The sequence below is a fragment of the Delphinapterus leucas genome, unplaced genomic scaffold (genome assembly GCF_059928025.1).
Source record: "Delphinapterus leucas isolate spDelLeu-1000000601 "Yukka" unplaced genomic scaffold, BTC_Dleu_Yukka2 spDelLeu_asBTCV2_sq25, whole genome shotgun sequence".
Classification (NCBI taxonomy): Eukaryota; Metazoa; Chordata; class Mammalia; order Artiodactyla; family Monodontidae; genus Delphinapterus; species Delphinapterus leucas.
In genome coordinates, this window is record NW_028322234.1 from 16,052,456 (window position 1) to 16,065,300 (window position 12,845).

The following is a 12,845-nucleotide window of genomic DNA, read 5'->3' on the forward strand; positions in this document are numbered from 1 at the left end:
CGGAGCTGGACGCACCCCCTCCCCAGCTGGTATCTCTCCCCCAGGCAGGCTTGGAGTTGGGTGCGGGGGGGGGGGGATCGGGGCTTCCTGGCATTTATCAGCCCCCGGGGTCTCCTGCCCGACTGTCACCTTGAAGTGACACCAGCTGGGCCTGGCTCCCCTCCCCCACTTCTGCTGTTTCCATGGGGACAGATGTCCTTTCTGCAGCATCAGCCCTGGCCCGCCCGCCCGCCCGCCCCGGATAAGGAGGAGGGGCAGGGTGGGGGCAGGGCTGGCCTGAGAGCCTCGCCCCCTCCGTTTCTCCATCTTTTTAATCTGCTGGTCTCCATCCACTGTCTCCGGAATTTTATCTGCCTCCATGCCTCTCTCTCCCTGCCTGTCTCCAGCTCTCTGGATTCTGGTCCCTCCCTGTGAGCCATTCAGGCTCCAACCCCAGCTCCATCCCCAAAACAAGGAGCTGGGGATGCTCTTCCCCCTCCAAGGGTCTGCCTCCCCTTTTCCTTCTGAGGGGCTGAGATCCCCACCTCCCAGAAAGGACACTTGAAACACACAATAACTTATTTATTTTCCAGGCAAGAGGAGGGCTTCGAGACACAATTCTAATCCCTAGAACCCTGAAGGAGGCTGAGCAGGGCGGCTCTGATGAAGACCCAGATCCTGGAGGGGCGGGGGGGGGGTTCTCTCCATCCAGCCTTCTCCAGGACTGTAAAGACCTCCACCGTTTGCAGCCACTGATCTGGGTCCTCACAGCCCAGGGCGGGGTGCTGAGGCTCAGTCAGGGGGTCTGTGAGACCACGGGGTACAGCAGGGCCAGATGCTCAGCGCCCTGCACGGGCAGTGGGCGGGAGCTATAATGGAGCACCAGCTCCGGCACGCTGGGGAAGGGGCCGCTGTGCTGACCCAGCACGAACTGGTTCTCTCGGATCCGAGCAAACTTCAGATGCAGGAAGCCCTGGCTGCTCCTGGAGACAGGAGTCAGAGTGGGTACCCAGCACTCCAGACCCGCCCACACTCTCCAACCCTAAAGCCACCCCCTCATGGCCCCCAGGAGCCCGACGCTGGCATCCCCTAATATTTCTGATTAACAGCCACTTGGCGTCAAGCTCTTGGCTAGTTCCACACTGCGGGGATGCCTTCCGAGCTTGTCCCCTATCAAGACAGGCTGGAGCTCCTACCAGGTGGAGATCCCTCCCCAGGAACACAGAAGGCACTTTCTCTCCAAACCTCTTGACACCTTGTGCTACCTGTCCTGGGCTCCTCACTAGGGTTACCCTCAGTCTAGGGTCCCTTGTTCCCCATCTCACTCAAGCCCTAGATCTACGGTATGGCTTCCTCTCCATCTTCTTGCGTACCTCCAGTGACAGGGAGTTCATTCTCAGTCGGAACCAAGCCAGTGGCCTCTCTAGAAGCCCCACCCCCTGGCCTAGAAGCCCCACCCATGGATCCCATAAGCCCCACCCCCTGGCCTGAAAGCTCTGTCCATCAGCCCTGGAAGTCCCGCCCACTGGCTGCTGGAGACACAGCCCTCTGCTCCGGAAAGCATGCAGTCCTGAGACCCTCTGTCCCTCCAGGGGGCTGCGGTCTCACCTGAGGGATAGGGAGCAGTCTTGGGGGCTGGTCTCGCTGAGCCGCACGAGGTAGCTGCCTTCCTTGCAGAGCGACAGGAGGTTCTCGGCATCTGCCCGGCTCAGCAGGCCGTGAAACCACCTAGGGGGTGGGGACAGGTCTCCTGAAGGGCAGTCCCCCTTTCCAACACGTCCTGGGGCTGGATGCAGGCACAGCTCTTTCAAGGACTTGTGACGTCCAGGCAAACAAGTGAGACAAATTCCCTTGGATTTCTCAAGAGGAGCCTGGTTTTCAGGCAGACAAGGTTCTCCCTGGGAGGGAGCTGAACCCAGGTCAACCTGGAGCTGCTCCTTCCAATTCAGCACATACCCCGACCTTGATTTTTACAGCCTCCCTCAGCTGGGCCTCCAAGTGTCCTCAACCCCTCCCTAATCCCCCAACTCGAATCACTTGCATATCACTTTCATGAGATTCACCACATCCTGTATCCCCAACCCACCTGTACCATTTGTTACATAATATTTTTCTTTAATGTGCTCAAAGAGAAGCTAGCAGTGGGAGCAAAGTGTCAAAGACAGATGAGCACCAAACAGTTGTTTGTATTGGAAGAAAATACCTTGTTCTTGGGTTAATTAGGCAGTTCTGTATGGCCCACCTAAGAGGTTTGGGAATGACTGTGATAAACACACCCTGGTACTCACAGGGCTGGGCTCTGGGGGCTCGGGGAGTTCCCTGAGAAGCTCCTAGATTGGAGAGACACAGAGAACACCCAGACTCTCCCAGCTTGTGAGCTTCACCCCAGCCTAAAGTTGGGACCCCTTCAAAATCCTGCTTCTCCCACTTTCACCACAAGATCTCCTGGGGGTGAGAAAGATGTCTCTTTGCTCTCAGGCTTATAAACCCCACTCAAGGGAAGGGAGGAAATCCCCTTTTATTCTGTGTGAGGCAGACACTCTCTTGGAGGTGTTGAGCCCAAGGTTTGGAGAGGTTAAGTGACTTGCCCAAGGCCACACAGCCAAAAGATAGAGAAGGGATTTGAACCCAGAATCTGACGCCGGAGGGAATGGAGACGCCACCTAATTCTGCTTTGCACCGAGCTGAGTGTCTGGCCCACAGCAGGCGCTGTCACCCAGCGAAGATTAGTTGAAGAAATGAATGAAGTGAATGAGTGAAATTTCCTCCAGCCCCCCTGGCCCGAGGAATCTGTGGCTGGTGTGGGGCAGGGAGGGATTCAACTCCATCTTCAACTTCCCCACTCACGGCTGTTTTTCCAGAGGCAGGGCCGGGTCCACGCGCTCTGCAGGCTGGGGGCTTCGGGGCGGGAGTCTCCGGAGTTCCTTGGCTGAGCCTGAGGTTCTTTCCCACTCTGGACCGTCAAACTGCACTGAAGAAGGTTTAAAGAGAAAATGGTTAAGTCCCGCCTATCTCAAGAGGGTGGGGTGGGGGCAAGCCAGTGGAATTTCAGTAGGAAGGCGGTGCCAGCTTAGGGCAACCTATCAGAACCCAGAAGAGGCGGGGTTGGGCTTAAGGCTGGGGCGGGATTGGTACGCGAGCAACCAATTAGCCTTCAGAAGAAAGGGGTGTGGTCATTCTTGAATCTGGTGGCATGGAAGGGTGGGCAGTTCCCTGAGTGATAAATCAGAGAGCAGGGGGTGTGGCTAGAGGGGTAGGTGGGAAGTTCTGCCTGATTTTGGCCAACTCATAGAGCTAGAAAACCACCCTCAATATACAGACAGGTAGGCTGAGGCACTGAGCTCCAATTTCCCTCACAGTCATACAACTTCTGGGGCAGATTTGGGTACGCACAACTCTTCCTGGTCCAAGTTATTTTTTTCCTATATATATATTTTTTGGCCGCACCATGCAGCATGTGGGATCTTAGTTCCCCGACCAGGGATCGAACCTGTGCCCCCTGCAATGGAAGAACGAAGTCTTAAACACTGGACTGCTAGGGAATTCCAAGTTATTTTATTTCTTAAAGCTGACCTTATTATTCCCTCTTTACAGAAGAGGAAACTGAGGTTCAGAGACTTATCCAAGCTTACCCAACTCAGTTACGAATCGACTCCAGGAAATGCTACCTTCTTCCACAACGGCTCCTGTGTAATTGAGCACTTTAGAACTCAATTTACAAGTACCCTATTCGATAGGTACTAGAATGATCCCCATTTTACAGGTAAGGGAGCTGAGACTCAGGGAGATAAAGGGATTTGCCCAAGTGACACAAACCCAGATCTAGTGTGACATCAAAGCCTATTCCTGCACTATACTGAGCAGAATGAGTAGGTTCCATTGCACTCTAAAAGGGGAATTCCCTGGCAGTCCAGTGGCTAGGACTCTGCACTTTCACTGCCGAGGGCCTGGGTTCAATCCCTGGTTGGGGAACTAAAATCCCGCAAACCACGCGGTGCAGCATAAATAAATAAATAAATAAATAAATGGGGTTTCAGTTTCCAAGGAAGTTACAGATTCTCCTGGGAAGATTATGACTATCAGTCATTCACACTTTAGTGAGAATTAACAAACTACCAAAGTGACAGGTGATGGGGATTTACTCTGTAAGTTGAAACAGGGGATGTGACCAGAGCAGGAAATAGAGGGACACAGGCATTCAGAGGTCAGGCTCAGAGAAGCACCTGCAAATGCCTTGGAGATGTGGTCTTTCTTCCACTCCCAGGGCTGGTCATACTCGTCTGCTGGCCGTTCATCCTCCTGGGGCAGCCGGCTCTGCCGAGGTTTCCACCCTGAAGGAGGCCCATCTCCCAGATCTTGGTCCTGCTCCTCATAGGGAGTGTCATACAGCTGCACCCTCCTGTATGGCAGTTCTGGGAGGCCAAGGACACTGGTCAGCTCCCACTCCCACCTGGGACCCTGTCACCTTCCCCCAAGCTCTGACCACTCACCGCTCATGACTCGCTGGGCATCGTAGGGCTCCATGTAGCCGTCATCCGGGGGTGACGGGTGAGGTTGGGCATCAAAAGGGTCCGAGTACTCGGTGTCGACCTCCAACTGGAGACAGAAAGGAATGGGAGGGAGTCAAGGGCTCAGGGGGACCAAGCCTAGCTCTGAATACCCCTGCTGGGCAATACTACACCTCTTGCCTGCTGTCTCTGTGTCATCTGATACATCCCCTCCAAGCAAGTAGTTTCCTCTTCCACCCGCGAGTGTTTGCAGATAGAGCTTCCCTTGCTCTCTTCCTCTGTGCTGTTCTGATTCTCCCCGACACAGATCCCTACCTCCCTCCTTCAATCATTTTAATGATTAGGTGCCAGTACTGTTCTAAAGGCTTCACATATATTTACTTGTAGCACCAACACTCAGTAAGTACCTTATCCCCATTTTACAGATGAGAAAACCAAGGCATAGAGAGGGCAAGTGACTTGCTCAAGGTCACACAGCTGATAAGTAAGAAGCAGTGCTTGATCCTTGGTTGTCTGCTTCCCCGAGTCCCTGCTTCCTCCTACCTTTCTCTGTGCCATTAACCACTACCTGACACAGCCTACCGTAACCCTCTTTGAAGCCTTCTCTGTCTTTCCACTGAGGGTTTGGGGTGGACCCCCTGATCCTCTAGGAAAAGTACTGAAAAAAAAAAAAAAAGCATGGGCATTGGAGGCAGGTTTGGGTTCAAGTTCTAACAAGCTAGAGCCATGTGACCTTGGGCCAGTCGCTTCTCTTCTGTGAGCCTCAGTTTCCACTTCTGTAAAATGGGAGTAATAAGAGAGGAAGGGTGGAGAGTAGTGGTGAGGATGTTTAAGTGACCGCAGGAAACTGACTCACTCAGATCTGTTTAAGGAAGATCCCTTCAGCTGCTAAGAGGAAGGGAAGCTGTGCGGAGGGATCCAGAAGGGGGGAATCAGGAAGCAGGAGGACAGGGGCACAAAGCCAGTCAGAGAGGGAGGAGGACAACCAGCGCTGTGCAGTGAAAAGGGGCAGATATCAAACTCCACGAAGCGGATGGAGGATTGGGGAGTGTCCGGCTGTGCCCTGGTCTTTCCCTGGGGTAACACATAAAACACACTCCCCAAAGTCCTGGGGAAACCTAGCCTGGCCGCCCCACCCAGTCTCCTGGGGCCACCCAACCTCTGGGCCTTAGCCACGCACCTCTTCCCGGGGGCTGCCCAGCAAGACCTTGGCTCTGGCCATGTCAACTGCCTCCACCTTGATGAGCCGATGCTTTGGAGAGTCGTACTTGGCGTCTCCAGGGCCCTTGGAGTCCCCGGGCCCCGCGGAGTCGGTCTCTAGGCGGCCATCTGCATCCTCATAGGGGTCCTCAAAGTCCAGATCCTTCTGTTCCCGGTAGGCCCGCAGGATGTCGCTGTCCGTGTAGTCGGGGGTGGGCGGCTGCGGAGGGGGCCTCCGACCGCCAAAGCTCAGGTAGTCTCGTAGCCACTTGGCCATTGAGCGAGTGTCACCCCAAACCTGGCCACTGTCAGAAGAGGACCCACATGCCCTCTTCTGGGCCCCCTTCCTCGGCAGAGTCCCCAGGGAGGAGCAGGGGGAGAAGGAAGGGAGGAAGGGAGGAGGAGAAAGATCAGGTGTGACCCTTGGCTGGGCTCAGAGGAGGGGGAAAAGTGGGGGGGGGGGGAAGGAGGAGACAGAGGAGGGAGGAAGGGGGAGGAGAAGCAAAAGCGCACCTTAGCCCGGCTGTGGAAGGACGGCGGGGGAAGGGGGCGCCCCGTAGGGCCCTGAACGCGGAGCGCGGGGTCGTCCAGCCAGAGCGAGGGGCATCCGCGGAGTTTCCGCGGGCAGCGCGCTCTCCTTGCACGGCTCGGCCACCCGTTGCCTCCGGGATCCCTTCCTGGGGGCCGGGGGCGGGGAAAGCGCCGCCTGCGGACGCCCCCAAGCTCTGGCTCAGCCCGGACGCCTGGGTTCTCAGCGCAGCGGGCAGGCTCCCCGGGGACTCGGGCGCCGCGCGCAAAGTTGGGCCGCGGGGACGGTGACCCCGGTGCGGCGCATCCTTTGTTGCGCTCCTCGCCTCTCCGGGGGGAGCCCCAATCCCGCGGCCCCCGGCCCGGCCGCCTCGATCCGGCCCCAGTCGCGGGCACAAAGGAAAATAAAATCTCCAATCCCCCTTCACGCTTTCGGAGAGACTTTAGCCGCAGCCGCCGGCGCGCGCCCGGGAGGTGGGACTTTGGGGAGGGGGCTCTCAGACGGACGCCCCAGCCCCTACCAGTACCGGGCCGGGTCCCGGGCAGCGACGTCAAGGCTTCCCCGCCCCCTCCCCTCCCCTCCCCCTGCGCTCCCCTCGGAGGTGACTGAGACCTTCAGCTGTTCTGGGGAGGGAGGGGAGCATCTGCCCGGGGAGGGAGGGGGGATGCGGGGCGGGAGTCGCGGGGGCCGAGGCCGCGGCGGCTGGACAGTGACCCGGAGGACCGAGGCTGGCAGGAGCGAGCGAGGAGCACGGGAGGTGGAAACCCACAGGGGCTGACCTTGCTCCGGAGAGCGAGAGGTGTTGAGATGGGGAAGGGGGAGAGGGAGGGGAGGTGGAAATTGGCCGGGAAATGGAGGGCTGGACTTGACCGCGAGCAGGGATGAAATTGACCAGCAGAGGGGGTGAGCGTGACCACTATTGAGGGTCGAAATTGAACCAGGGTCTGGCGGCGAAACTGACCAGGAGATTGGGGTTGTGGAAATTGTTCCAGAGGTCACCGGCTAAAATGGATATTGAGGCAGCCGAAGGAAGGGGGGTTTGCAACGGAAGGGACGGGGTTCTGGCTTCCCTCCCCCAAGAGGGCTCTTCTCTGTCCCCTCTCCCCAGGGGACTAATTGCAGGATGGGGGAAGGGGTTTGGGGCAGCTGGCCAGGGGAAAGGAGATGGTATCTGTGCCTGGAGTGTGCCTTCGGCATCTGTCCCTTTGTGGTTTCTGGGGGTGGAGGCCGGGAGGGGGACAGAAATGAGAGGTGTCTCGCCTGGCCTGGCTGCCTGTTGGCAGCTGCAGCTGTCAGGGGGCGAGGACACTAACGGATTTGGGGGGAGTAAGAGAGGCAAAGGGAGCTGCTGGCCAGTTCCAAAGCAAACACATTTTTTTTCTTTCCCCATAAGGGGGCTTGCTCAGTGACCCCTAATAGAAAGAGTAAGAGAGGGGTAGTCAGGAAGGATGGAACCTCAGATTCCCTTCTCCAAGCCCCCTAGGGTGGGTGTGGCTTGGAGGGGAGGCAAGACCAGACACAAGTCAGAGCTGACACTGTTGTGAGCTCTCCCCCACTCCGCCCCCCGCAAAGAATAATAGTGGGGCCTGGGCAATGTCTATGCAGGCCACGCTTTGCTTTCCTGATTTGAAAAATGGGGTTTCTAATAGGAAAAACTCAGAGAGTTGGAGGAAGGATCATCAGGAGGATGTGACATTTTTTTCCTGATGGGGAAACTGAGGCACAGAGAGGGGAGACACACCCCACAGCTCATTTCTGCCTGGATGCTGTGATATGGCCTGGCTTGGGATGGCATTCGACCCCCATCAGGTCTCTCCGTGGAATCAGAGGTTCTCCATCTCCCCTCCACTGTTAGCCCCATTTTCCAGATGGGAAAACTGAGGTCCAGAGCCGATGAGGCAAGGCCCCTCACGGCAGCAGGGGTGTCCGTATGTCCTCCCCTCCTCTTTCCTGCTTTGGCTGAGTTGGCCTCCACACGAACCTGTTGAACTCGGTCCTCCACCCCCGAAGAGCACTCACACAGACCCCACCCCACCCCGTCCTCTCTGATCAGCGATAAGGCAGCATCCCTGGGGACTGCCCAGGGAGCACGGCAAGTAATTGTCCTGTTTTTTTGTCAGCCGCAAGGCAATACCCGGCTCGGGGATGAGCTGTTGACAGATCTCATCAAATCCGAGTCCTCTCCCTGTCAGATAAATACGCGATGTCTAAGGTATAAATATTTGAAAGGGGCCTTCTAATTCCGGTCTGTGTCAGGAATAGCAATTAGAGGCCCTGGAGGCAGAATCAAACGGCGTTTGACTTTCCTGCGCTTTTGAGCTGGGTTCTCCTGGGGCTGCCCCCACTCCCACTGCAGGAGCAGGGAGGGGGCTTGAGGCGCGGCGGGAGATGGTGGACGAGGGTTAGAGCCAGGCTGGAGGTCTGGCGGCCCTGCAGTGGTATGACCTTGAATAGCCAGTAACCCCTTGGGTTTTGCCTTTCTGATTGGGGGAGGAGGGAGCAAGAGAGCAAAGCCAGGAGGCAGGCACTGCATGGACAAAGGCAAGGAGGTGAGTGGTCTGGAGGTCCTGGGCTGATGGGGCCTCTTTTTCCCCAGCATTCAGGGTCTGAAAGACGGTCTATCAGGGTCTCCTCCATCAAGGTCTCCTCCCGGGTAGCGCTGGGTTTCTGGAATCCCAGCCCACCTGAACTTGAGTAAGTGACCTGGCCTGTTTTCCCATCTATGAAATGGAACAGCTAACCTTTGTTGAGCGCTTACTGCCTGGCACTGTTTTGGGTGCCTTAAAAAAAATTTTTTTTAAATAAATGTATTTATTTTTTACTTATTTATTTTTGGCTGCATTGTGTCTTCGTTGCTGCGCACGGGCTTTCTCTAGTTGCGGCAGGCGGGGGCTACTCTTCGTTGTGGTGCGCGGGCTTCTCATTGCGGTGGCTTCTCTTGTTGTGCAGCACAGGCTCTAGGCGCATGGGCTTCAGTAGTTGTGGCACGTGGGCTCAGTAGTTGTGGCTCACAGGTTCTAGTGCGCAGGCTCAGTACTTGTGGCGCACGGGCTTAGTTACTCCGCGGCATGTGGGATCTTCCCGGACCAGGGCTCAAACCCGTGTCCCCTGCATTGGCAGGCAGATTCTTAACCACTGCACCACCAGGGAAGCCCCTGAATAGTATTTTCTTGTATGGCATACAGTAAGTGCTCAATATATGCTTAGGGTGGATGGGACCTCAGAAAGAAGCCAGAGGGGGTCCCTTGCTGGGGGCTGCGCCTGCTCTCATCTCACGGATCCCCATGTCTGCAGGGGGGATGGGAGCCAAGGCACCAGGACAGGAGGGGACCAAGTGGGGATGACCCATGGTGGGACCTATAACCTCCTGATCTGATGGAGGAGACATGGCCCTGATTTAGGAGCTCCTAGTCTGATAGGAGAGACGACCTCTGCTCTCAGAAGCTCCTGGACACAGCCCTGCCTTCAGCTCACAGTCTGATGGGAGAGACATGGTCCTGCCCTCAGAAGCCCCCAGTCTGACGGAGGAGATGTGTGCAAGCGTTAATAGGCTCCCAGTCTGAAGGGAGAGGCACGGCTCTGAACTTAGGAGCTTCCAGTCTGATGGAGGAGGCATAAGACTGACCTTCGAAGTACCCAGTCTGACACAGGAAATATGTGCTTGCTTTCAAGGGCTCCCAGTCTAACACTGGCCTTCCAGGGCCCCAACCTGATGGGGGAAGCACAGACCATTCCCTGGAAGCTCCCAGTCTATAGGGCGTGGTGATCGAAGGTGTAGCCTTGGAGCCTCACAGTTTCAAAGCCAGGTCCAGCCCCTCACCCACTCTGAGCCCTTGGCCAAGGAGCCTCCTGCCATCTGTAAAATGGGGCGGTGGGTAAGGGAGCATGTGCCCGAGGGCATGGGTGGCAGAGCCCTGGCATGGAGGGAGCTTGGGGCAGCGCTTGGCCCTCAGCGAGAGCTTGGGAAGCAGGAGCGGCCCCTTGTCTCCTTTGTGAAGCCCAGGCTCAGGAGGGAGGGGGTTCCAGCATAAGGGAGACTATCCCCCCCAGTCCCTCTGATGTGCTCCGGCAGCCAGGCAGCCCCCAGGGGAGTTGATGGAGGAGATTCTGGATGAGGCCTGACAGCTCCCAAGGACCAGATGACAGACATGGAACTCGTGGGGGACGGGGACTGTTGGCAGCGAGCAGGGAAGGGCAGGCTCCAGAGAGCAAAAAGGGGGTGTGGATCTCGGGGTGGTGGGCTCAGGGCAGGGAGTGAGGGGGCATGCAGGCTGAGGCCCTGGAGGGTCAGCACACACAACAGACCCCCTGCCCAAAGTGTTGCTGCGCTGTCCCTCTGCCTGCTCGGCCCTGGGAACCCCTGCAAGAAAATTGGGGACCAGGAGACAAACTGTTCCCAAGACACGGGTGGGAGAGCAAAGCGTAAAAGCCTGCGGGGAAAATAAGAATTTAAGAAACAATTCCAGTATAGTGTGGAGGAAAGGAGGGTGGCAGAGAGTGGGCAGAAGTGTGCGGCTCCCTGGGCCTCAATTTCCTCATCCGTGAACGGGGAGATACCCACTCAGGCTACATACATTAATTGAGCACCTACTAAGTGCCTAGCTGGTCTTAGGTGCTGGGGACACACTCATCAACACACGGACCCTTGCAAAGCTCACTGTGCAGGGGGGTCTGCAGGTAGACCCTCAGGTGGCTCCTATGACCCCAACCTCCTGGTTGTCACACCAAGGTAAGCCCCTCCCCTGGAACGTGGGAGGAATCTGTGGCTTGCTTCTAACCGCGGAACACTGCAACAGTGATGGGCCGTCACTTCTAGCAGACTCTCATGAAGCCAGTCCATGCAGGCAAGGAACTGAGTGTGGCCTCTGGCTAAGGGTCCATGAGTAAGTGAATTCTGCCAACAACCACGTGGGTGAGCTTGACGCAGATCCTACCCCTGTCGGGCCTTCCAGTGAGACCCCAGCCGCAGCCAACATCTCAACCGCAGCTGTAACAGACCCTGAAGCCGAGAACCCAGTGAAGCCACATCCAGATTCCTGTTGTTTTAAGCTGCTAGATTTGGGGATCACTTGTTACACAGCACTAGGTAACTAATACAGAGAGCCACAAGCAGTACGCACACCTCCTAAGGTACTCCCATCAGAACTACCCTACCCTGCTTTAATTGCAACATTAGCGCCACCCCTAGTATCATTTGTTTACGTCTTATTTTGATATATGAGTAAATATTTTGGCTTTGCAGATCACAGAATTGCTGTTTTAATCACTCACCTCTGCCACTGGAGAGCAAAGGCAGCCATGGGTGATATGCACACAAATGGGTGTGTAGGTGTGCCAATAAAACTTTATCTACAAAAACAGGCCACAGGCCACCTTTGGCCTGTGGATCAGAGTTTGGTAACCCATGTTTTAGAACGGAGTCAGGTTAACAATAATGATAAGTAAATAATAGCAACGGATGGTGCACGTACGTGGCAAAAATTGTGGTGGATTAAGAGCAATGGCAGTTCAGGAAACCGTCTGAAAGAATGAATTGAAATGAAGCAGAGAGGCCCCAGCCCCCCAATTTCTTTTCACAACTACTTAAGCTGGGTGACTTCTTTACTTTTTATTTTTTATTTTTAGGCTGTGCCGAGCAGCTTTCGGGATCTTAGTCCCCCCACCAGGGATTGAACACAGGCCCTCAGCAGTGATAGCGCCGAGTCCTAACCACTGGACCGCTGGGGAATTCCCTGGATGACATTTTAACCCAGAGTCTCTGAATGGCCCATGTCCAGGGCACTGTCTGCAGGATGCTGAGTTGGGGGAAAAACAGGCAGTGGTGTGCTGGTACGGGCTTCACAACTGGCTCTGGCGTGGGGAACTGGTTTGCAGCATCTGCCGATTTCCATGGTGTAAACACTCCGTGGTGGCCAATTTTAAGCCATAAATATGATGCTGCTGGGTGCAAAACTGGGAAGAGATGCACGAGGCATCAGTTCTCACTAGCTGCCAGTGTGGGCCGGCTTCAGTCCCCACCGTCAGGGCTTTTTTTTTTTTTTGGTCACGCCGACAGGCACGTGGGATCTTAGTTTCCCGACCAAGGATCAATGCCGCGCCCCTTGCGGTGGAAGCGTGGAGTCTTAACCACCAGACCGCCAGGGGAGTCCCTGTCAGGGCTTTGGAATCAGACCCACCCAGGTCCTGTCTTCGCAGCCATGGAGCTGTAGTACAAGACCCCCAAGCCCTCATCAGAAGCCCTGGCTGGACCCCAGTTCACCTCGTTGTGCTGTCCCTAAGCAAGGAAATCACCGTAGGAAAGCGAATCCCCAAAGTGGTGGCATTTCATCCCCTAAACTCTGACAGTGAAAAACACAAAGCCTCATTATCAAATGCCAGATGACAATCTCTGTGTGTGTGTGTCTGTGTGTGAGAGGAGGGCTAACGGCTGTGACCCCGGGAGGGGTGGGAGACCAGAGATGGGGGCTGATCAAGTTGTGAAGCAGTCTGGCGGGGGCACAGGACCTTCAACTAGAAAATACTGCAGCAGGAGGAGATCACACAAGCTGGAATCTGGCAACCTTGAAAGAACATGAGCATTGGAATCAGACTTGCTGGTTACATGACCATATCAGCTTTCCACTGCTGCT

At 56.0% G+C, this 12,845-nt stretch overlaps 1 protein-coding gene across 1 annotated transcript; it reads right to left on the reverse strand.

Annotated features, from left to right (window-relative positions):
- Window positions 1-533: 533 nt before the first annotated feature.
- On the reverse strand, window positions 534-12,741 carry SHD (Src homology 2 domain containing transforming protein D). Its single transcript, XM_022557592.3, has 6 exons — window positions 5,668-12,741; window positions 4,470-4,575; window positions 4,203-4,391; window positions 2,827-2,950; window positions 1,588-1,707; window positions 534-962 (listed from the first exon to the last, which is right to left on the reverse strand). The coding sequence occupies exons 1-6, from the start codon at window positions 5,962-5,964 to the stop codon at window positions 776-778; spliced, it is 1,023 nt and encodes a 340-aa protein (XP_022413300.1). The 5' UTR covers window positions 5,965-12,741; the 3' UTR covers window positions 534-775.
- Between the last annotated feature and the right edge of the window lie 104 nt (window positions 12,742-12,845).